This window comes from Lepisma saccharinum, chromosome 14 (genome assembly GCF_977018435.1).
Source record: "Lepisma saccharinum chromosome 14, izLepSacc3.1, whole genome shotgun sequence".
NCBI classification, from domain to species: domain Eukaryota; kingdom Metazoa; phylum Arthropoda; class Insecta; order Zygentoma; family Lepismatidae; genus Lepisma; species Lepisma saccharinum.
The window spans coordinates 27,523,779-27,547,904 of record NC_139242.1 but is presented as its reverse complement, the minus strand read 5'-3'; the positions used below and the strand labels follow the sequence as shown (position 1 = coordinate 27,547,904).

General features: G+C 39.2%; 1 protein-coding gene across 3 annotated transcripts in view; it reads left to right on the top strand.

Annotated features, from left to right (window-relative positions):
* Gbeta13F (guanine nucleotide-binding protein subunit beta-1) overlaps window positions 1-24,126 on the top strand; it is a 105,800-nt gene that overhangs the window by 46,918 nt on the left and 34,756 nt on the right. For 2 of the 3 annotated variants that reach the window (XM_083135296.1, XM_083135298.1), the window contains exon 2: window positions 17,613-17,701. In XM_083135296.1, coding sequence (XP_082991422.1) covers window positions 17,645-17,701 — 57 coding nt within the window. In that variant the 5' untranslated portion in view covers window positions 17,613-17,644. Of the gene's footprint in view, window positions 1-5,227; window positions 5,617-17,612; window positions 17,702-24,126 lie in introns of those variants that run through there. The other variant, XM_083135299.1, reaches the window with a different exon arrangement.

The window sequence follows — 24,126 nt, the reverse complement described above, 5'->3', positions numbered from 1 at the left end:
ACTTAGAAGGGTGCAAAATGGCCACAAACGCCGAAGCACCTAAAAATGTTAAATCAATCAATGAGCTAGTCCATCTCATCTTCTATAATAATAATAATATGGTGCTGATTTTGTGGCTATGAGAGGAAATGGGAGGCTATTGTAAAAAAAAAAATTAAACAATAGTTCACTGTGTATTGACTACTCTGGGGGGAAAAAATTAAGATTATAAAAACCTCAGGGAAAATACATTTCAAGTTCACGTGGGAACACTGCTGAGAGTTTCAACAGTATTCTTATGGAAATGAGCATTCATCATACGCTTGCTGGTGTCCTCTTGCCTATGTACACATCTCACTTCGGCTGCATTGCACTGAATAAATAACAGCGGTTATCGTGACCTTAAACATCGAATCTGACCTTTTGAACAACTGTCCGGCCTTTCTTTTCTTGCAACTTTTGCCGACCTCCGTGGTAAAGTGGTTCGAGTTGTGTAATGGATGTTCTTTGTGAATGTGGCTTCATTAATTTAATCATGTCATCACCCATCCTCATCTTCGCGATTAGCCAAAATTGGCAGAAAAGATATGTAAAATAAACAAAATCAATCAATTTTGCAACTGTTATAACTAGAGACCGGATGTTAGGCAAAATGCCTATTCTTTCCTGTTAACGATATGATGAAAACGAATGTTGCAAAGGCCAGGGGAGAGGGATTAGCTTCAATTAAAGGCAATTTAATTTTGCCTATTTCATACGATATTGCCTATATTATTTCATAAATGCCGGATATTGCCTATTTTAGGCATTTTCTTTAAAATTGGGACGTGACTGAACTCTGTGCATACAATTTTCTGTTCCCAGGATATTGCCTATTTTAGGCATTTTCTTTAAAATTGGGACGTGACTGAACTCTGTGCATACAATTTTCTGTTCCCAGGATATTGCCTATTTTAGGCATTTTCTTTAAAATTGGGACGTGACTGAACTCTGTGCATACAATTTCCTGTTCCCAGGATTATTTTCCGATGCTTCCAAGAAATTTAAAAATAACAGTTAGCGAGTTATTGCAGATAATAAGGACTTGGACAAATTAAGGGCAATTCAACAAGTTCTGAAAGGTGAAAATATACAAACTGAGTTAGATCCACATGTTCTCGCGTGTCTTAAGTATGCTCCGGTAACATCTGTGGAGGTTGAAAGATCTCTTTCAATTCTAAAAAAATGTGTTGTCCGATCGCAGACATAACTTGTCGGTTGATCACCTGAAGAAATACCTTGTTGTGATGTGCAACCGCAATTAGTGCTTCTTATTCAGAGACTGCCAAACCGTACAGTACAAACTTGAAATGCATTTAAACAGTTTCTTAGTTCAAACTGCTGTGTGGAATATATAGTGCAAATTTTTTAACTGAAATAACCCTGTGTGCAGTGATAGAGTGTATATTTAAATAATTTGCGTACTCGTTGGAAATAGCCAACAATTTCTTTTGTCAGACTACTGTCTGTAGCCATTATACAATGGAAAATTTTGCGCTGACGTGACTCCTGTTTGCAGTGATTTATTAAGTACAATATTGGACTGCTGTCTCTAATGGTAAGCTCCTCGTTTATTTTAAGCAACTATAAAGAATGTACAGGTATGTTTCTATATTATTTAAACGCCTATTTCTTTTTGTATGTCTATCTTCATTATTTTGAGTTAAATTTCATTGCCTTTTTTATTGCCTATTTGTATTTTAATGCCTATTTTACTGCCTATTTTGAAAATTATAAGTGCTTATTTGCCTGCCTATTTTATGTTTTTAGTGCCTAAACATCCGGTCTCTAGTTATAACCAATGTCTGAACCGTCACGAATTAAATGTGTTGATATTACGTACACATTTCTTCTGAGACTCACTAGATTGATGAACAATTTTTCTCCGGCTATCAGTCAGGCTTGAGTTCTGGAAAGGTTTCTGAGCTTTCGATAGCTAAAGTCACTCTCATTTTCAAGATAGCGATAGACCATCTTCACTTCTGCCCAGAAGGTGAGAGCGGTGTTAGCCCTCGAAAGCTCGAGACGTTTCAAGAACTCACTCGAACAAATATGGTCATTATTCGTCTCCAGGAAAGCTTCAAGACATATTTCAAGTACTGGATTGGTTTTCGTATTATTATCATGCAACAAGTTTAGCTTTCATCAGGGTTTTTGAGTACTATAGCAGCTTCGTTCTTCATTATCTTTTTGTAGCTGACCTTTTTTTTAGTACCAGTCACGTTTTGTGTATTTGTTATTGATTTAGAGGGTGGTAAACAGTGCTTTACTTGGCGAAATAATCCACTTCCATTGCCTATAACGTAACAGTCTATAGTGAAAGGTAATGCCATCTGCACTTGACGCGGTGCCATAAGACGCGTCAATTGAACTGGACCTTGGAACTCGCCACCGATGTTCCCGGATTCAAATCTCGGTGTGGACGTGATGGATGTTATTTTAAGAGATTCCATTCGTCAGTTTCATCGTGTCATCACTCATCCTCATCGTTGTGATTAGCCAAATTATTGAACTTCGCCATTAATCGAGGTGTTGTATGGTGTGAGACGGGGAAGGGGGTGAGCACCGCCATGGTACCAGCCTATCCTCTTCAGCAAACAACAAAATTAAAGAATTAAATGATCGTCAGTCCAAATGTGACCCATCCTCTCTCACACAGCCACTACTACTTTTCTGGCGCCATTACTGGGCACCAGGCTCTAATCATTTTATATATCCATTTGAGCCTAAGCTGCTCGTCAAGTCAACCTTGCAGCAGGTTTTATGTATCAATCCGCGCGAGAACTGAGCTCAGAATCTTCCGTGCCAGTCTTTCCTCAACCGCCGAGCTGCTTACATCGCAGACACTGAGAAAATCCACAGTATTGCCAACCGCACAACACATCAAAACCCGCATGCATGTCAAGTGGAATGTATTTTTGCTTCTCTTTGTCTCCTGAAACATAAAATTTTAAAAGTACTTTCTGCGCATAGATTATTTAATAAATGTGTCATTACTTAATATAAATGCGAAATATCTTCGAAACATGAGAGCGTGTGTGTATATTTCGAGCACGCAAAAATAAAAATGAACAAAGATAAAAGTAAACAACGATAGGCCCTCTTGAATTTAATGACAATTTTTTTTTTTGGTTTAGAAAGAAATACATTTATGAAAAACGTGGTTGCTTCGTCCGCAATACATCCGTTCCTGTAAGACACACGCAATTCAAGTTATACCACCAAAAAAACATGATTTGTTATTGGTGATATATACAATCAGGTGCATTGTCTGTCGCTATTACTCTGGTTTCAATTTATGAATCACTTCACTAAACCAGGATTCAAATCTTGGTCTGTCCATTTCTTGCGGATAATCACCGTTCCCTTTCTTTGCGCGGAACAGTAAATATGCACCTTCAACAAAGCTTTCATTGCCGCCAGTGGGTGAAACAATAAGCCTCCCCCTTCCCCTCATCGTTGGTTTCTTCAGCCCTGGCGTGGTTTTGCATGCTGGTATCCTTCCATGTTTTATTCCCCCTTCCCCCACCCACCGAGTTGAAGGACGTCTCGTCCAAATAATAAACATGTTTCTTCTCACTGCGATATCTTTTAATACCGCGGAGATTATTTTGTCGTCAAAAAACAAACAATCGTTTCCTCTTGCTAAACTCAAACAGCAAATCATTCAACACCCGTGATACAATTCGTGCGCACATTGACGGCAAATCACCTCATGCCCTGTTTTACTTTGATCTTGTTGCCGCAAGGAGGATTATGCATTCAAAACAACTTGCTTGTCTTTGAAGAAAATTTCCCTTCGGACGAAGTCCAAAATAACATTCGGGTAAAACCGCGCGTAAACAGTAGATTCAGCCATTCTCGCCGCTCTACAATAAACATAGGGTTAAAAGAGTGGGATGTGCAACACTGGTATCGCCGATTCCACGCGTTCTGCAACGCATTCAGTCTCGCTCGACTCGCTCTAAAGTTTCAGTGTCTCTTCAACGCACTACACATTGCAGTTGGCGAATCTACGGTTCTAAGTTCGTCTGCACAGTGATTGCAACCAATTAAGTCCATACCTGCTAATGGATGTACTATTTTGTCTGTATATTACAAATTAAATAACTGTTTTCTTGCAAGTATGCAGTTGTGTCGGAATAGAACCCGTCTCAGTGGAACTATGTTCTTGCGCGCACGTTTGGAACTACATATGCGAAAACCTGCTGCAAGGTTGACTTGACGAGCAGCTTAAGTAGCTCGGAATTTTTCCTGCCTTGTTCCCGCATAAAGCTGTTCTGGGGCTCACCTAGCCTCAACTAAACGGGTACCTGGGGGTAAAGGCGGTCGGAGCATGGTGCTGATCACATCACCTCCAACATGGCCGAGGACTCTATACCTACATCCCCTTATACATCCCTGATGGCATGGTGCAAAGTGCACGGCGAACTTTACCTTCCTCTTACCATTCCCCCATTTATTTGACTCGTAGTGGTCATTAAGCGTATGGTGCTGGAATAGCATCGTGCAATTTCCTTTTCCATATTCGTATATTTGCTTAAATAAATAATTTGATTAATGCATATAATATGAAGGAAGCAAACTTTGGAAAGGTTAGAATTTCAGTTTTTCTATCTGATTACGTTTCTTCGCGAAGGAGCTAAGGGTCGATTACAAATCGCGAGATCTAGAGTTGGATTCCTCGCATGTGATCACATAATCCAATTGCAGTCTCAGCCTTAACATGAGGCGAATTAAGACAAACCAAACTTTGCAACCTTTTCCTGCTTGCGTGCATTCTTGAAGGGTGGAAGGAACAAGCGTGTGAGAGATATACGTAGCCACTTAAGTGGCCAAGAGACCTTTTTTTGTTGTTTTTCCTATTGTCTTCCTACAAGGACAAGCAGATTTTTTTGACAGAAAAAGTGCAGAAAAGGCCATTATGTAAGTTTCGTGAACACAGGTTATTTTAAAAAATGGTTAAGCTCGTTACGAAATGGAAGCGATGTGGACTCGCAGGTGCTATTGTAAATGCCCTGGGATCTAATGTGCTTCAGGTGTGCACAGTGGCTTAATCACACACGGGAAGGTAAGTTTTCATTGATGCACTTCTTACATTCCCGATGTCTCGTGAGAAAGGAAAAGCGCATGTTGCTTGGCAGGTGTAGATGCGTAGAGGTAACTGCTTAGTCGCGCCGTGGTAATGTACTTTGTCATTGATCAATACTTGGAGCGGAACATTCCCTGTGCGGGTAGAGAACTTGCGGGTTTCGAACGCTTTTTGCGTGTGGCTGTTGCGTATGTTGGTGCCGTGCTGTGATCGAATAGGAACAAGAGTGCCATCCGGTGCGTGTGCTGGAGGTTTCACACACTCCTCAGACAGTTCGCCGCGTTCGTGAGTGTGTCTGCTCCGGGGATTATGAATTTCGCCAGGCGTCCGCCATTTTGGGTTAAAATGAAGAAGCCGCGTGCAGAGCTTTCCTTCTAGTGTGGTACGTCCTACGGAACTGCGTGAGGGGAAACCATTTATGGTTTAATTTACAGGGATTGCAGGGAGATGATATGGCTGCCACTGTGGAACATCTTTTCTGACCATCTTCAGTCAACGAAATCAAGGTCAGTTGCTCGTGCCAGGCTTTTCTTAAAATTTCATATTGGGGTAGCCCTGTGAAGCTCATGAGTGGATAAGACAATGCCTAAATCCATCCTTAATGTATGCTTAATTCAGCACAGTGAACACTCCCGTTAATCAGTTATTTGCATAGGGATTTTTTTCTCTGGGTTCACCGGCACACAGCTGTTAACGTAACTAGTTGCTTTTTCATATTGTTATATTTTCCCTTGTGTAAATTATTCTTTCGAGAGCAATAGTGCCGTTTTGCTGCTGTTTACACGCTGGAAATTATTATTTCCATCTAAACTGCGCCATGTACTGTGCTGAACGAACCCTCTTCTTAATGGGTGTTTTAATATCGACCTTTACTCTCCCCTGTCTCGATACCTCTGCATGATGCTATTCACTTTGCTGCCAGTTTTCATGAACTTGCGGTCAGAGTAACGTGCTTCTACACACCAAAAAGTAAATGCATCGGCTGAAACAAAGAAAATGCATCAAGTATGTAACCCAGACCAAATGGTTAAATGTATCATCAAAAAGATGCAGGAAGGTGCATCAATTGATGCAGTAAAGTACTCCTCGACATAGAAATAAATCATATGCATCATGTGATGCACGTCGGCGTTATCTATACAAACGCTGCACAAAAATTCATAAACTGTAAACCTGGTTCTTTGGCAACGGTCAGAAAACACACTTTAGTGCATAAATCGTTGCGTTTCTGGTGCATCAAGTAGATGTGATACATCTAGTTCGCTGTGTGTAAGCTATAGCTTCCGGTTTCAGTCCTGGGAAAGGCTTTTTTCCCCTCGTCTGTTACACATTCCATTCTCATCGTTACGATGTGAACAAGGGGAAGAAGGAGAGTGACGAAAAGAACCACAATGAAATATTATTGTGTCGTGCACAATGTGTCGCTACGAGCAGTCAGGAAAAGAATTATGTCAAACCCATCACGTGTATTTTCCACAGATTTGTTACAGTAGAGTTGCTATATTTCAAAAGTGAAAATCAAACTGGACGCCGTTGACCAGAAGCCTGTTGGGGAGAGGCTGGACGCGTTGAACACCATAAATATTATTGACGGTCTCATTACCATGTTCTTTACACCTCTTAATAAACGGAAATTCACTTCGAAGTCTACGATTAGATTTACGATTCCTATTCGGTTCCATTATGAACTAAGCTGCTATCTCACAATTTCGAATCTCTTTTGAAAACTGCAGAGTGAACAGATAGCACCCCGGGCACACTGCTTGCTTACTGCCGAAGAAACTTTTCAGGACACTGGGATAAATTATACCATTCCGGGACTGTCCCGGAAATCAACCCAATCTTACGGTAGGGTTTAGGAAGCCGTACAGACTTCCAAAACAGCCTTTCAAAAGTATTTAACTACTGTCAAAATTTTAAGTTCAAAAAATATAATTTTAGGCAGGTGTGGTCAGAAAATTTGTGATTTATACAAGTGGTTAGGTACCCATTTTGCAGGTTCTTGGCGTGTTCAAGAAAGCCATGTTGACATGCCAACGGCAGCCAGGTGATAAATTCCTAAGATATCAGGTTGTTGACTCCAGAATTACCCTCATATTCTTATTGAAATGAACAATTTTATTCACAATTTGTGTGCTTCAGGCTTCACTAATCGTAAGAAATAACATTGACAACCGTAGTCAAAGAAATAACTAACTGCCTTATCAGCATTGCACAAAAATGAACCAAAATATACTGCATTCCATATGAAAATGCTAGTTGTTCTATGAATTTAGGTAGTAGTTTATTGGACAATTCACGTTGTGTCGAGCCCTTTTCAGCGGTGAAAGTATTCTTGATGTTTCCTTATCAGTGGATCCGGGGCTTGGGTCCTGGCCTATCATCGAACGAGTGAACCTAGGCTATCGTTCTGATTAACTAATGAGGATAAAGCGGAAATCTAATTTGTGAAGTGCTATTTAATGTTTATCACTTTTTCGGGCTTATATTCCTGTCGGTTGTTTTTGACACACGTTCATACTTGTTTGTAAAATTTTCTGGACGTTAAGAAGGTACATACGTCTTGGAAATGTGCCTTAGTCGGGAAGGAATAACTAGACAGCCGAATGTGAATAAATTTTTAGTAATTAATCGAAGCGGAAAAATGAACACGTGGATTCTTGTAATATGTTAGTGTGATAACTTGCCGCTTCATTGAGTATAATGCAGAAAATGTATAAGATTATCCAGGAGTGCCATCCCCTCCCCCCCCCTCAAAGCTAATGGCACCTCATTCCATATCATGTCATAATCCACGCATTTAATTACGACAGCGTATCTACTACTATTCTGTTACTGAAAGTCACTTCTTGAAAAAAATATTCAATATTTCACTTGGTCCCCTCCCCCCAATTCTTCAGTTTCTTCATCTAACGGATTAAATACAGTGCAGCTAGTAACAAAAGTGACTTTGATCCAGCTAAAGTAAATTAATTCCTATGGAAATATATTCTGATTCCCCCTCCCCTGCCACATCGCACATGGTGCCAAAATGTATACTTTTTCTCCTATATTTTAGAAAAATATATACATGTTGATTGTCTTATTTTAAATACACCCCCCGGCCAAAAATGAATAATCGATCTGTGGTCCATGCTATTATCTCAACTTATGGGCACCCATAATGTAACTAGAATCAAGTTTGTTATCACTATGTATGGTAAGGCACAGATAAGCGCCATAGTTCATTGTTTTATCTGAGTCTAGCTGAGGCATCGAATTAGAACAAGAAAGTATCTATCTAACGTAGAATTAGTTTTAGATCGCAGTAGTTTCTATACTCATTCAACTGCTCATAACTCCAGACCACCTTTGAGTTTGCACGTTGTACTGTATATATGAGTAATAATGTTTAGAAATTCAACCCTAAGATGTTGATCAGCATTCTACATATCATTTTCAGCCCAAGATCACACCACGTACTGGATGTGGCAGTGTATAATTTAAATGTTAATGTTACATACGTTTAGAAAGGAAATATTTCTCATTCTAGGTATACATATGAGTAAATATAAATTCCATCTAGTCGTAATTCGTTGGATAACAGTGAAGTCAACGTATGAATAGATTTACGAGCCTTGTTCCCGCAAAAGAATAGTCTTTGACGATGTGCTGTCTTGGTTATATCACCATGTCGAATATGCATTTTCTACTCCCAATGATCGCGTAGGTTTTATTATTGTGCTAAGATACGGTTATATGGTTGTATGTACTCTCCATTGTTGTCGATTTAGTTTTTTTATATATATATATATATATATATATATATATATATGTGTGTGTGTGTGTGTGTGTGTGTGTGTGTGTGTGTGTGTGTGTGTGTGTGTGTATATATATATATATATATATATATATATATATATATATATATATAATGTCCTACAACTTGTCAAAATTCTTGGAAGCATTCGTTTCTTACAAAATGATTCATAGTATTTGTAGGATGGAATTTGTCTCCTTCAATTCGCTGCGTGGCATTAGTTGAATATTACTGCCTTGTATTAGTTTCATCGAAACTATAAATTAGTTACTTTTGGATACTGGTTATGTTTCAGAAATAAATTATATAAATTTAGTCTTTAATCGTGTGTTGGGATTGGGACGTGTATTTGGTTTCAGATAACCTGTTTCCTGTTTGCATCTTTTCCGCGACCAACAGATTGAGATTGTACAGTCACGGACACTTCTGAGTTGTAATGGATTGTTCTTTATGCGCGGAATCTACTCCTAAAAACCTAAACCTTTGACGGAAAGTCACGTATAACAGGACTAGACATACAGTTTAAAGTGGAACCTTGACCACTGTGCAGTGTGCCTACACCGGGGAAAGAACGCAGGACCTCTTGTTCACAAGGCGACAGCATTACCAATACGCCATCGGGGATACCCACACAAGTGAGCGTACTTATCAAACCCTTACGGCTTCAGTCATCTTAAACACCCATGTGGTAGGGTTTTTCATATTTTCTTAGTTTCCAACTATACCTAAGTAGGGACTGATTAAATAAATGTTAAGGAAAAAGGGGGAAAAAGTCAAGAATTTTGGATTTGTTATTTTGATAGACACCCTATTGTTAATTTCGAAATATTTCATATCAGGAGATATGATGTCGGACAACAAGGGTCCCTCCAAATTTTCTACATTTCAAGCTATACTTGAGAAAATCTCAGCCTATCTAATCGTATGAATGGGAAATTTTTATAAACACTCGAATTAAGACGTAGGAAAGTAGAGGTGATCTGGACTCCCTGTCAACCCGTTCAATGGCAACCGTCGGATACCACTCTCCAGGTTTGAAAATAAAAATCCCCGACATGTTTTATTTTCTAAATTGATTGAATTTTTTTCACTTTTCAGAAACTTTCCTTTCGTATTTGTTTTGTGTTATATCCGAAGTTTCTGAAAAATAAATAATTGTTGAACTAAGCAAGTATGTATATATATAACCGTAGTGCGCCCGACCTTCCCTCGGATTTTGATATGGTTCGCTTTTATGTTAGCGACAAAGCTCTCTGTGATTACAAATTTAATGCAGATATTCGCTACAGGGTCCGAGAACAACCATATCATTGAGGGTAATTTTCGCAAAAGAAACTCAGTTCAACCTTCTTCTTCTTTTTTTTTTTACTTTTCTGTTTTTCACTTGTAAAGAACACACCCCTTTTGAAAAAGTGAATTCCAAGCACTAATAATTGGTTACCCCAATAAGATGATGATTTCCCCTACTCATGAGGGTAACAAGAAGTGCAGCGGCATGGTCTGCCATCAATGTAATCTGTAACTAGATGCACTACACACTTGGTGAAATTGGCACAAATACTAAACTTTGTGCCGGTCTCTGTCGCGGAGTGGCCATCATACAAAGCCAGAGGTCCCATGTTCGAATTCTGTCTGATAAACTTGTGGCCCAGGACCTGCAAAGCAGTTTTTCTTGGCTGACCCATCGAGTATTTCTACCTCTGTTAATCTGGTTTTCTAGACCAGATTGTGCTACTAGTCCAAGTAACCTCCCCAGTTATTCCTACTATACATGGGGCTCATAGGGGATCGAACTCTAGACCGCCCGTACTAAATGCCCCTCCCCCTTCGATTATAAAATCGAATCTTGCATATGACTTTTTTTTCATGTCACGACTCCCTCTATTTAGATAGTTTTCAACACTTTAGATAGTTGTCAACACGTTAAAGTTTGGAATTTAACAAGTGAAGTCGTTTTTCGGGGGACCAACAAATATCAAAATGTAATTATACCAAGTTTGGTTATACTAGAACGAGACCAGATTCTTCGAGACTTGGTATGATATTTCACAAATTTGCCCAATTCAATCTTGGGTGATGATGACATTGTTTTTTTTTTTTTAACTAATGTTTTTAGCTATTTGAGAAACACGGGTCTTTTAAATTGTCTCTGAGAAATTGTTAGTGTATCCTCCTTCCCTCTTTAAAGCGCTGTGTATGTCCTGTGCGGGTACCTTTGCAACCTTGCACTTTTGGCCATTCTCAGGGCTGTTTTTTACACCCCTTTTTTAACTCTCGGGTAGGGATTTCAGACAAGGGGTTTCCCCCCACATACTTTGAAGTTTCCAAATGACCGTATGTGGCGACGCACCCAATTTGTTAAAACTCATAAAAAATAGTTTGCAAATGGCAGGATGTGGCGACGCACCCCAATTTTATAAAACTCATAACAACGAGACTTCTTCGGACGTATGAAGCCAATATCTACACGATTTGTGTAGATCTGTTGTTTATCCTAAGTACAAACCAATTCATTGGTTTCAGTTGTTGCATGTATTCAGGATAAAATTCCTGTTTTCTGGGGTTCATGACGTCAAAACAAAGCAAAGTGAAAACAGCTTCAATGACATAATAACATGACCACTATATACCGTAAAAGTGTGCGTTGTAGTACGCTATGCATGATGTTTACACGAGATATTTCTTGGCAATACAGAGATATTATCCTTATATCCTTGATACCTTATAACACAAAAGAAAAAGTTCATGGTGCCATGTTGTTGAGCTGTTGCGTGCGTGGCTCATGTACAGGCTGGCGACTGCGAAGAAAAGACCAATGTTGGACCTCAGTTTGTAATCGAAGTTTGCAACACTGCCAGTCCAGCAACTTGCCCGCAGACGCGCGCAACATGTGTCTATATTGACCACATATTCGTGCGAATGGTCTTGAGAGAGCCCAGTGCTATCACGCAGAGAAGTTTGATGCAGTCTGTAATTCACCTATTTGTACTTTTGATTGTGATTGCGTGCTATGTTGCATTTTGTAATTAATTTAAATTTTTAGCCTCTGAGCCATCGGGGGAATAACCGACCTAATTATCTTAACAGCGGCCTGCTCAGGAGTTAGGGACGAGGAGGATACATATGGACCCTTTTTTTGGGGGGGGGCCGAGATTTAAAAAAAAAATGGTGGTCTACATGTGAAAAAAGTAGAGAAGTCAGACGCAGAAAATGTAGTCAGTTACCCGCCTCATTATGATAATGCCGTTTTAATACAAGCGTACGTGACGTCATCATGGTTAGACGAAGCTTGACATGAATAACTAGCTGAGTGCATTATCCCGAAACCTAAGGGAGAATTCACACCGAAGAGACATGCGACACAACACGGGTCGCTTGGAAGCAAACCCTCAGTAATCAATGCAACCTTTCGAACCGAAGAGACACGGCAAGCTGAACGTGTTGCATGTCGCTCGGACTGGTCAGTTTTCTCAATACCGTGCATTGTGTCGCCTCAATTTGTTGTTCGCGTATACGCAGCGAATTCTTTATTCCAACGAGCTATATTTAGACTCTTAGAAGAGAGCCCAACCAACATCATTTGAACCTCTAATTTGTTGATACAATAAAGTATCGATATGTACAATGTTTTAAGATTTAAACCCAACGTTCTTTTCGCTTTATCAATTTTTTGATGCTGTAATTTGCCTTTAACATCGTGTAAAGATGCCCGTGTTTTGACCATTTACGACGTAACTGTTTTTATTTAAAAAAAAAAAAAAAAAAAAGGAGCATATGGAAGCATTTTAGTCCAAAATAGATCAGTCAACGTGGTAAAGTACTCAACCGCCGGGCCGCGACCCGATACCGTGCCCTCGTATCAACTCAGGGTTGCTACACATCTGGAAATCCTGGAAAACAGGGAAATGTCAGGGAATTTTACAGATCGTCTGGAATTTACGTGCATTTTGAAGTCTGCAAGAGAAAAGTTGCAAAATGAACAAGCAGTTCACTTCCACTTCTGGATTCGGTTCTTGTGATTCCACTCCCCAAAAAGATTCAGTTTAGAAACTTGTTTCTTTCGTTCTTATGATTCTCAGTCTTGTGCAAAATTATGGTTCCTTCGAATTTCTGCAATAAATTTTCACTTTTACGATACTAGATATTAGAAAGAACAGCAAAGTGAAACTTGCAGTCTGCATATCTGATTGATAACTAAAGTACGTACATTGACAATATAATCATAATTATTGGAAAGGTTGGTGAAGATGAGGTTAGCTATCGTCTATTATTTTATAAATCTTAGTCTTGTTGGCATTTCCTATTGGATTCCTATATGCAACAAAAATTCTCTAGATGCTGTATACTTATAAATGTAAGCAAAAAACAGCATTTTCTACAACACTAAAAATTGCCAGAAAATGAAAAATTGTGTATGATTTATGAACTTTTCTCTTTTTATATTGCGGAGATCTGTTATGATGAAATAATGTACCTCTGTTACCTTAGCCTGAAGGCTAGATGCACGTGATTGTAGCACCCAATACATTTGATGCCGATAGTAATTCATTTTACTCTTCGAATTTTCGTGTTCTTGTGTGTGGAGAATGAAATTTGCTAAAAATAGTTGTGTGAAAGTGAATATTTATAATAATTAACGGGCTATGTATTTAATTGAAAAACATAAGGGTTTCGAAAGCAAAAATCATGATGATAAATATGTCTGGGAAAAAATAATTTTTAGACTGGAAAACCTGGAAATGTCTGGGAATTTCATAATCAAAAAATCGTAGCAACCCTGCAACTATACTGAGCTGCGAATGGTTCTGCTGAAAATTGTTGACAACTATCATAATCCCAATATCATATTTGAGTTGTGAGTTTTCGTTTCTTAAGGCCATTTTATGCACAAATATGCTTATCAGGACTCGACATACTGTTTAAAGTGGGACCCGCGCAACTATGTCCCTCCGCCAGTTATCGAACCCGGGATCACTTAATTACAAGGAGGCGACGTTACCACTTCGTCATCCATATTTTTATATTTGTCAACAATCCTACACGTAATCAAACTATTATTACTCTTTATGATAATGCCAGAATTTATTCATCAATTTTTAATTTCATAGGTACATGTTAATTCATGCATAAAATCTTAAATAAAGGTATTTACAAGGAAAATTCTTGGGCTAAGGGCATTGACTTAAAAAAATACCGGGACATGGTTTCACGAAGGTTGAGAACCACTTCTCTAGTGTTTAGGTATTCGTTTTATTCAGGCTGGAAAGTCTAGCGTATACAGTTTGAGGTCAGTGCATATTATTTTTTAGTTTTCTCATGCACAACATGCCTCTCCCGAGTTTCAATAACTTGCACAAATTCTACAACGCGATTTACATGTAACAATGTATCTTGTTACGTTTTTTCGGTTGACTAATGAACTGATTAATGCAATTATATCGATACCATCATGCGAACTGAGCCAAGAAACAAGTTGTCTTGCCGCGTGTCGCGTGCACCTTTTGTGTTCAGTGCGAAATACTCGTGTCGCATGTTTCTTCGGTGAGAATTCTCCCTCAACCATGCTCAACCAGTTCATCGAAGTTAATTATATCTCAATTAGGATTTAGGATACTTCAACCGCGTATCATGGGGCGTAAGTCATGGCAACTACTCCCTCTGTCCCATAATTATTGTCCGGTACACCTTTGTTTGTTGTCTCATAATAATTGCCCGATATTCAAACTGTGACATTGGTGTATACAGAAGAAGAACATGAGTCATACAACTTTACTACTCAAGGATCAGTACAAATTTTGCTTTCCATCTGCCTCTTCGTCTGTCATTCCTGTACTACCATTTTGGCATACCGGACTATAATTATGGGACAGAGGTAGTATATATATATTTTTTTTTCCGCGAGAATGCGGGACCGGAATACAAGTGGAAGGGGTCAGTGTTTGGTAATGTACAATGTATGAACAATACAGATCATGTGTACTAGCTGTAGATATGAAAGCGAGCAAACATTCTTAAAGATAGCATCGTGTCACATCTGTTTACAAGGCTGAAAGCATGAGGCGCATTCTACGGTAGAACACTTATTTTCACACAGCTTCTACCAGCTCTATCTGGCATTTTCTGGCATTTCTCCCCCGAAGAACAGATATTTTGATACACTTACACTGTTAACGCAGTAGCACGGCGATTGACTCGACAATGAATTGTCACTGCCCTCTGTTCGTACAGTAACCGTTCATCACACTGCCATCTAGTGACCTGTCCACATAGTATGGGTGCCATGTTCTCCAAGACATAACTGTCATATTGTGATATCACCTTTTATACTTTGAGAAAAAAAAATATAGTTGCTATGACTTACGCCCCAGCCAACTCATATAATACAGCGGTTGTGCTGCAGTCCATGGCTTAGATCGGATGACGTGGCGAGTAAAACATAGACTGGGACGAGGCTTCAATAGTATTTACAATTTTTAGTTCGAAATTGGACTTTATCTGTGTAGAGTACGTGCAAAAAATGAGGGAGTACAGATCAGAAGTTTCCCTCTTATTAATTCCAACCACTTTCCCAACAAAGAGACTACTACACAAGATGTGCACAGTAATGGCACCAGCAAATATTTAGTGGGGAAACTGACGGAGGACGAGAATACTTTATGTATGATCATTTACCCTTACCACCTTCGGCGACGCCGGATGTGTGTACTTTTGCACAAAATATTTATTTACATACTTGAGTAGAAAAGATTGCATGTACTTTTTTATAGACGATTTTAATCATTGATTTTCATGCGCGAAATTAAGTAGAGAAAGTATTGCTCCCTTGTTTATCAACACGTGCCACTCCATCATACAAAACGCGAGAGATTAATCTATTCGATGGTTGGTCTTCTGTCGATGTGACGCGCAACAGAACGGCCATCGTGTCGCTGTCCTCCAAGAGGAATCAATCAGTGATGAATTTAACTTGATGAAGTAGGATTTTGTGAGGATTCATGTGTTCCGCTGAAGTTGACATATGACTGCTTCGTGGTGATTAATTTCGAACGTCTTGCTTTTTGCGTTGAAAATACTTATTAAGAAGACAGTTACATTTCTTGAATAATAACTCTCCTGAGAGAATCCCTTTGAGAAGTGTAATAGAAGTAGCAAATCATTTTGGTATGAGAGTTTCTGACAGTCAATCTTGTACGAGGGCAATTCGAAAGAAAAAAAACTCCGTTTGCGCATGTGCGTGAAATAGCCCGGGATAGCGACGTCAGTCTTGTGGCGCTGTGCGCAGTAGTTCAGCAGGCAGTGAGAAGTGAAAGGAGAAGGTTGTGTTGCAGTTGACTCGTCCGCTACAATAGAAAATCCCGCCAAATGCGAAGTTCGCGCAGGAATACGATTTCTGTGTGCGAAAAAACTTTCGGCAGCTGCGATGCATCGTGAACTGTGCAATGTTTACGGACCAAACGTGATGCGTGAAGGTGTCATACGTGAATGGTGGTATGTTTAAACATGAATGAACTGACGTGCAAGATGCGGCAAGAAGTGGGCGCCCATCTGTAGTCAGCAATGAAATTGACAAGCGTCGGGGAATGCTGACTTCCGGTGTGGTGTTGGTTCACAATAATGCTCGCCCGCACACCGCTGGACACACACAACTACTTTTGGAGCGGTTCCGTTGGGATGCTTTTGATCATCCTCCCTATAGCCCAGATTTGGCACCGAGCAAATACATACAACATTGTTCCAGCTAATGATACCCGTGTCCACAACACTAACAGTGTCACACAATTTCTCTTCAGGCACATGAAACAGTGGCTTGCGTCGCACCGCTTCGGCAATGACAATGCAGGCGGGAAATTTTTTTGCAGAAGGAATTTCAAATCTTGTAAAACGTTATGACAAGTTCCTCAATTTGAATGGTGATGTCGAAAAGTAATGTAATGTTGTACTTTTCTAATGTGTATAATAAAAGTTCTGTATCTACGAGTGTCTGTCATTGATAACCAAACGGAGGTTTTTTTACGAATTGCCCTCGTAATATTGTCTCTTGAAAATAATGTATGTGCAGTACGTCGAAGCGTCGAGCATATTAATGAATTTCAACCATTGAAGAAACAAATGTTCGTTTTAACAATTGCAATTCGAAGATTTTCATTCTTTTCATGTAATTTTGACTTGCCGTTGTACAATTATCACTTTCTCTCCTTAAAGTTAGTTTGATACTACAAATCTGTGACGAATAATTTAAAATAACGATGATCGAACATATATTTTTTTCCTCCGGTTAGGAATTAATTTATGAATGCATTGCTCTGGGAAAGTAAATTCAGAGGAAGGGCTTCACTTATCGCACAACCCTCAGCCAACCTCCGCATTCTCTGCAGTTTTTCAGGACTTGGCCAACAATGTATTACTTATGATAAGAGAACTGAACCTAACAACGCATTTCGGCAGACGTCAGAGGACAAAAGGCTGGAGGTTGGTTGAGTCTTGTAAGATGTGAGACTCAAAATTAAGTAGCTCTCCCTCTACAATTGGAAGGTTAACGGGAGGGAGTAGACCTTTGTGTGTTTATGAACACCTAAAGTTAATGTAGTTCGAGGTAATATAAAAAAGCTTGAATTAAGATACAAACTGATGTTTTAGACTATTTACAATTTGAATGTGTATTTTGTTTATATTTATTGCATATATTTTTTCCTCTCTTTTCAGAATATTTATAATCCTGTTTTTATAAAGCAAGTATGAATGAGTTAGATAGCCTACGACAAGAAGCTGAAACGTTAAAAAATGCTATCAGGGTAAGTACAGTTTTTCTTCCAATTTTTTTCCCCACATAACAAAGGCACCGAGTTGCACTTACGTTTTTGTTACCAGTTTTTTTGTGGATTATCTTTGTGGATTAGAATGCTGTCTTATGTTTTCAGTATCCCAGACAATCCAATATCCATCGATTTAATTTCCTTGATTTTTCTTATCGGGAGTATGTATTGGGTGTGGAGGTCATAGGGAAACATTATTGAGGCAAAGCCTCACTTTAGCACAGAAAGAATAGCCTTTTGTAAACCACATTATACGCACGTATTGTTCCGAGTTATCCTTGAGAAACAATGGATTATAAAGAATCGCTAGCGCAAGAAAATTCGTTACATAAACCTGGCTTAACCTTCAATCAGGGCAATTTGATACGTTAAAAATGCCAATATTATTTAAAGTGATTATGAAAATTCATTGAGTCAGCACCTCTGTTTGCGAGCGACCACCATTACACTCGGTGCGCCACCCTACAGCTTGTGTGTGTTTAAGCATTGTTTGTCCACGTTTTACCTCATAATGTGTAGAAAGTACGTTGCATAGCATTAGCGTAGATGTAAAACTGCAATTGATACCGTCTTCGGCACATTGTGTTGCAATTTTTTTTTGTATTTGGCGATAGGTATATATTGAAAATATGCATATCTTTATAATATGACTGGGGTGCGGATTTATATGCATTAAGAAAATACTAAATATGCACCAAAATTTACAAATAATATATACCAAATAGATTGGCAAAGCGACCAAATAAACGTTGAACGAAATTCACGGAGAAGGGATATTTGTCACCAGTGCTTCCGACGTTGAGTGGCGTGGCCGGAAATTTTACATGACTGCGGATGTTAGCCTAAGGGTGGTGTCAGGTGGCAAGGGTAGCAGACAGTCTTATATATTTTCATATTTTCCTGCACTTGACGCCTTTTTTTTTCTAGAAAAAGTATGCTTATAATTCCCACTGCCTTCCTGACCATGGCACTGTACATATGATTCTAAGAAATAAAAAGTCCAGTGAATAGACACCTTGTTTTGTGCGAAGTTCTATTTAAATATATACCATGGAGAGTCGTGAATAATTATTGCATTTCGATAAAGAAACGTGAATGCTTGCTCGAGATTCTTCTAGGTTTCTCTCCCGAACCAATTGATTTATCCGCCCCCCCCCTTAAATTTCCTGAAAATCCCCAATTTTTCCCCACAAAGATCTAATTTATCCTTATTTTGGCCATAAATTTACCTTTGCACACTCCTAAATTCGAACGAACTTATACCAAGCTTACACCCTCCAGACGTAAAATCCTGGATATGCCTCTGAATAGGACCATCATTCATTGGAATATTATTACCCCAACATCAGTAACAATATCCTCCATTGCCCGCGAGAATTTTAACTAATTAATAAACATTGCGCAGTTACCCATAGCAACTCTGTCAACAAATGCAGGTTGAACCACACAACGAAAGACAATGTCTGCTAGTCTCAACACACACATACAGCGTCTTTGGATCGTCTTAACCCAACTAGTACCCACTGTCATGTAGGTTGTTTTTAAATGTTGACAAAGAACGGTGATAGAACATGCCACGAGCTGGAAATGAACATACGAGAAAAAGTCTACCTTAAAAGCTCGATAGAAAAAAGAAATTATGACTGTGTACATCTCAAATTTACACGAGATATAACCTGTTATTTACAAAACGATCTCAAGGCTGCAACACTGAGAAAGTGAGCTTCAAAACTCGAGTTTTGTCATTGTAAGGATGACGCTTGCGCCACACACTTGAACCAGTGAAGAGCAGTGGTTTCTTGCTCCCCCCCCCCCCCCCCCGAAGTCTAAAACGTACAGAAATTCTCCGTCAACGAAGGAAAATCCAATATTTCTATGCATGTTTCCCATACAGAACTACTGCACGTACATCCCAAAGATTATATTCGTCTTGTGGTACACCCGACGGCAAAAGAAATAGTAGGCAAATTGTCCACCATTTTTATTCAGTCCGTGTTCCACAATGTGGTGATCATGAATTGAAGTAAAAACGTCAATAGGCAGAGGACAACAGAAATTCATCCCTTAAAACAACACAGGGTGTGGAATAAAGAGTAATGAAAATAGTGATGGACAATTTGCCGACTGTTATCTTTGCCGTTGACTGTACATAGATACTAACTCAGACTTGAAAAAGCCAAAAATGTGTACTAAGCTCCGATGGGTGAACGAAAATGTTTTGTGCCATAGAGCTACCACAAACAAAGAACCTTCGGCCAAAAGCCTTCCCGCATCTTCTAATCCAGTCGCGAGTACGATGCACAGGGCACGCGGTTCTGCGCAGGTTGTTTTGCCTGTGGGTCCACTTTAGTCAGCCATGTGTGCACAGGGGCCACTGACATGAAAGCAGCAGTTCTATTATTATTTTTTACATTAATTTACTTCATATTACTTTGTGCTTTTCTACCACTTTCGTCTAATCGCGAAGAAAGCAGTCAAACACCCATTGGCACTTCTAATTTGTTTACATTGATAACTCCTGATTTGTTGTTTACAGTTTACTTAACTAACGTTGCACTTCCTAAATCAAACTGTCCCATCTCTTCGGGCCTCTTTGTTTTTTTGTTGTTTTTTTTTTACCCACCCTGTATTATATCATTAAATACCATGTACATTTGATGACAATAGGGAGTAGCGGACTGGGGAAAGCAAACTCTTTCATTTGACGCCTAAAAAATTGATCTCCCCATTGTGACATCTAAAATTAAACGATCACCCATAGAAACCACTTCTCAAACTAACCATAAACATTCAGTGAAACTAGCAGGCGGTGTTTATTTTAAAAATTCCTCCCGCGATAGTTTGTCTTTGATCCGCCACTACCATTCCATCTCGCATCTCGTTAAATGAACGTTATCGATCAAGGAGCAAGAGGTAAAGAAGGTTTTGATTCACTATCATAGTTTATATTTACTAATTCGTAAAATCTCGAAAATCTTACGTTTTTGGTAGTGTAAGGTGTTTGAAATTAACGGTCGCAAAATGCGATTCCAATGTTTGATTTCCCACCGATTAGCTCTGTGCAGTTGTTTCTTGGTTCAAGAACATCGAATGCGTATGATTTATGATCGCACTTGCGACTAGGTTGTTAGCTTTCATCTAAATATTATGAATTTATTGCTAAATGATGCCTATGTGTAAAGGTCTAAGTATTGATCCTAGTGTAAAATTATCTGCGATAAAGCAATTCCGTACTATATAAATGAAAATCTTCGATGTTATGAACTGATACGTACTTTAAACACAACATTTAACTGGGCTTCGCATTGGACACAGCGCTCTCGCACATTGTCATTTTGCTGCAAGAGATGTCATGTAACATAACCCGTGAGGGCCAAGGCGTACCTAACGACGTCGGCCTCACTCCTCACTGCCTTAGCAGAAGTTGGAGGTATTCCAACCAGAAACGGGGTGACGTGTGGTCAGCACGACGAACCTAAAGTCGTCGTTGTCCTGGTTGCACTGCTCATTCGTAGCTCCCCAATTTCCTCGCGATGATGGGTGACTACCGATTCCATACAATGGCCGAAATCTCAAGAGAAAAATTGTTACCCCCACCCCGCGCCAAGACTCTCGAATAGCCTTCCCAACTGTTTGTCATCCGTTTTGGAAGATGAGAATAGTGTTTTAAGTAATGTATTTGTTAGGCCTTTACACTCTAAAGTTTTTAATGTATCCTTACCTTTTTAATCTGTTGTATATTGTCTGTGCACGTCCCTGTAGAACATTACACTTTTAACCATTCTCAAGGTGCTTTTTACATCCCTTTCTTTAACAATCAGGCAAGGATTTAAGTACGGAATTTTTCCTCTATATGCTTCGAAGGGTGCTAAAATGACCATATGTGCCGACGCACCCAAAAATTTTAACTTATTCGTTCATTACGAAATATCTGTTAATAACAAACATAACAAATATGCTTTTATTTTAAAAATTCTACGTACAGTTTACTGTCATTTTCAATCTCGCATCTCCAATACCTTGCAAACGTATTAACTCATTTTGGACGAATCAGAATCCGGATGACTGACGTAACTCGAACGACTTGGTTCCTGAACATTCATTGAATGTAGCCCAACTTTATACTGTGCATAAGCTGGGCCCAGTTTCGTTTTAAACCTTTGAATATATATATTCGGATATCTTCGGAACTACAGCGTTCCCACCGAACACATTAAACATTCCTTTATATTGAATGTGTAGGCGAAATTGAGCGAAGAATCTTACCATCCAATCACCAAGAATATATACCTCGGAATTAGAGATCAGTGCATCAGCGTCTTTCCATGACCTCGCCGATGCTAGTCAAGTGGTCCCGGATTCCATACTCTGTGGAGACACATTACAAAGTGGTTCCGACCTCTCTTTGAACTATAGGTCAAGTCCCGATTAGCCTATTTGAGCATAAAGTTGACTTACGGCTCGGTCGAACCTTTGGCCGTCGCCAGAGCAGATGTTTTCAAATTTTCATGTCCTTTCTAATAACCGCTGCGATATTCCAAAATCTGAAAAATTAAATCAATCAATAGCAATAGTTTAATAGACTTAACCAAATCACGAAACTATTGAAAGTAAGATAAATGTTCCAGAAGGAATTCTAAGCTGATTCAATTCTTTTTAGGTTTTTCGAGTCTTAATCTCTGCGTATTTCTAGTAAAGAAAAGCTCGGCACCTTTTTCGTGTTTTGCTTGTTCGATACGATATTCGGCGAATGTGGCTTCATCCTGCAGCTCGTGCTTCCTCGCATGTAATTTCCGTGTTGGTTGTTCAGAGACTGTGAAGACTAACCGTCGTAACACGCTGTCAGATCGTTAGCTTTTATTTATTGTCCAGTTTGTAAGGAAATCACCCATTTTATTGCTATCGCCTCAAACATAAAACTAGCATCGGGTAGTTCATTTCGCTTGCAGCAGTTATTCATTTCATGCAGTGCTGTGAATCCTGTGTAGTATAAAAGCACTCAATTCTAGGTCGTAACACGATAATTTTTCACCAGATGTGCGAAGATATCCATTTTCTCCCTTTTTTATCAACTGTTGCTTTAGTGTTTTAGGTAATCGGAACAAATTGTCTTTTTGGAAGTACGTTGTTGCTTAAGTATGATATGATTGTGTATCCTTAAGTTCCGTGGTATATGCATACCAGAAGCGTATATTTCTAGGGTATTTGCGAAGCCCAAGATCCACAGACTACAATACAGAAGAAAAACTGGATTAGAAAATGTGCATAAAATTCTTCGTTTCAATTAGTTAAAATTGTTCTTGAGCCATCACTTCCCGAACTTAAAATTGAGCATAAAAGAAGCATGAAATACTTTAAATTATTTCCTTACTGTTATTCATTTAGTGATACATTTTCATAATAATTTGTCATTTGAGGCATCTAAGTTATTTGTAATTAGCCTACATTGTCAGTTCATTTGCAAATCGCAAAAATGAATGCGAAAGAACCTCCTTCCCCAGCACATTTTTTTTGTTCATTCGAACACTGTACGGTATTGTGAGATAGCTCAGGATTTAAATCTAGCCAGTGATGTATACCATGAAAGGAATTTTTGCGTTGTAGAAGAAAGTACTAAGGAATCGAAATATCTCCTCCCTTCCCCATCTCTCTCTGTCAGTGTGGGGGGGGAGTGCACGCGCACTGGCGTAGGAAGGACTTTTTCCCTGGGGCTCTCGAATTGTAGTTGTGGATAGTACATAACTGCTTTCGGCGGGGGTAGGGGGGAAGCACACACACACACACAATATGTCGTATTTTTAGAACTTTCCACTCTTAAAAATGTCCATCGGTGTTCCCCTGGTTCTTCACGGATTTTATTTGAAAATGTAAGTTTTATTCTAAATTTTGGTGGGGGCTGTCAGCCTCCCTTCTGCGTACGCCATTCTGTGTGTGTCGTAAACAGAGTAGATGCGTCCTCGGGTGTTTGGAATGAAACTTGCTCTCAGGGGGTTGCTAGAACCTTAGAAAAGAAATGGATAGGCATGGGGATGCTGTTATTGTTCAAAAACTGAAAATTAAGCAGATAGGGTGACGCACGCGCAAAGAGTTTTCCTACATGCTTTCGCTTCGACCAGTGTTCCCAATAATGGTAAAACTGCGTCTGCAATAACCTCAGGGGGTGTGCCTTGTGTTTTCAGATTGATATTTACCGTAGCTATCTTCTGTTTTGAAAGCCAGTAATTACAATGTGAATGATGTCCTTATTTGATAAACTAATTAAATGGTTAAGGCCGCGTTCACATGGTTAAGCGCCAAGCGACACGTACCACTTTGGTGCTAACCACCCTCCTGACTCTAATTGCTTGACAATTGCATAGCTCTGCTTTCGATTGCAACATCTTCAACCATAAACATCGTCAAGT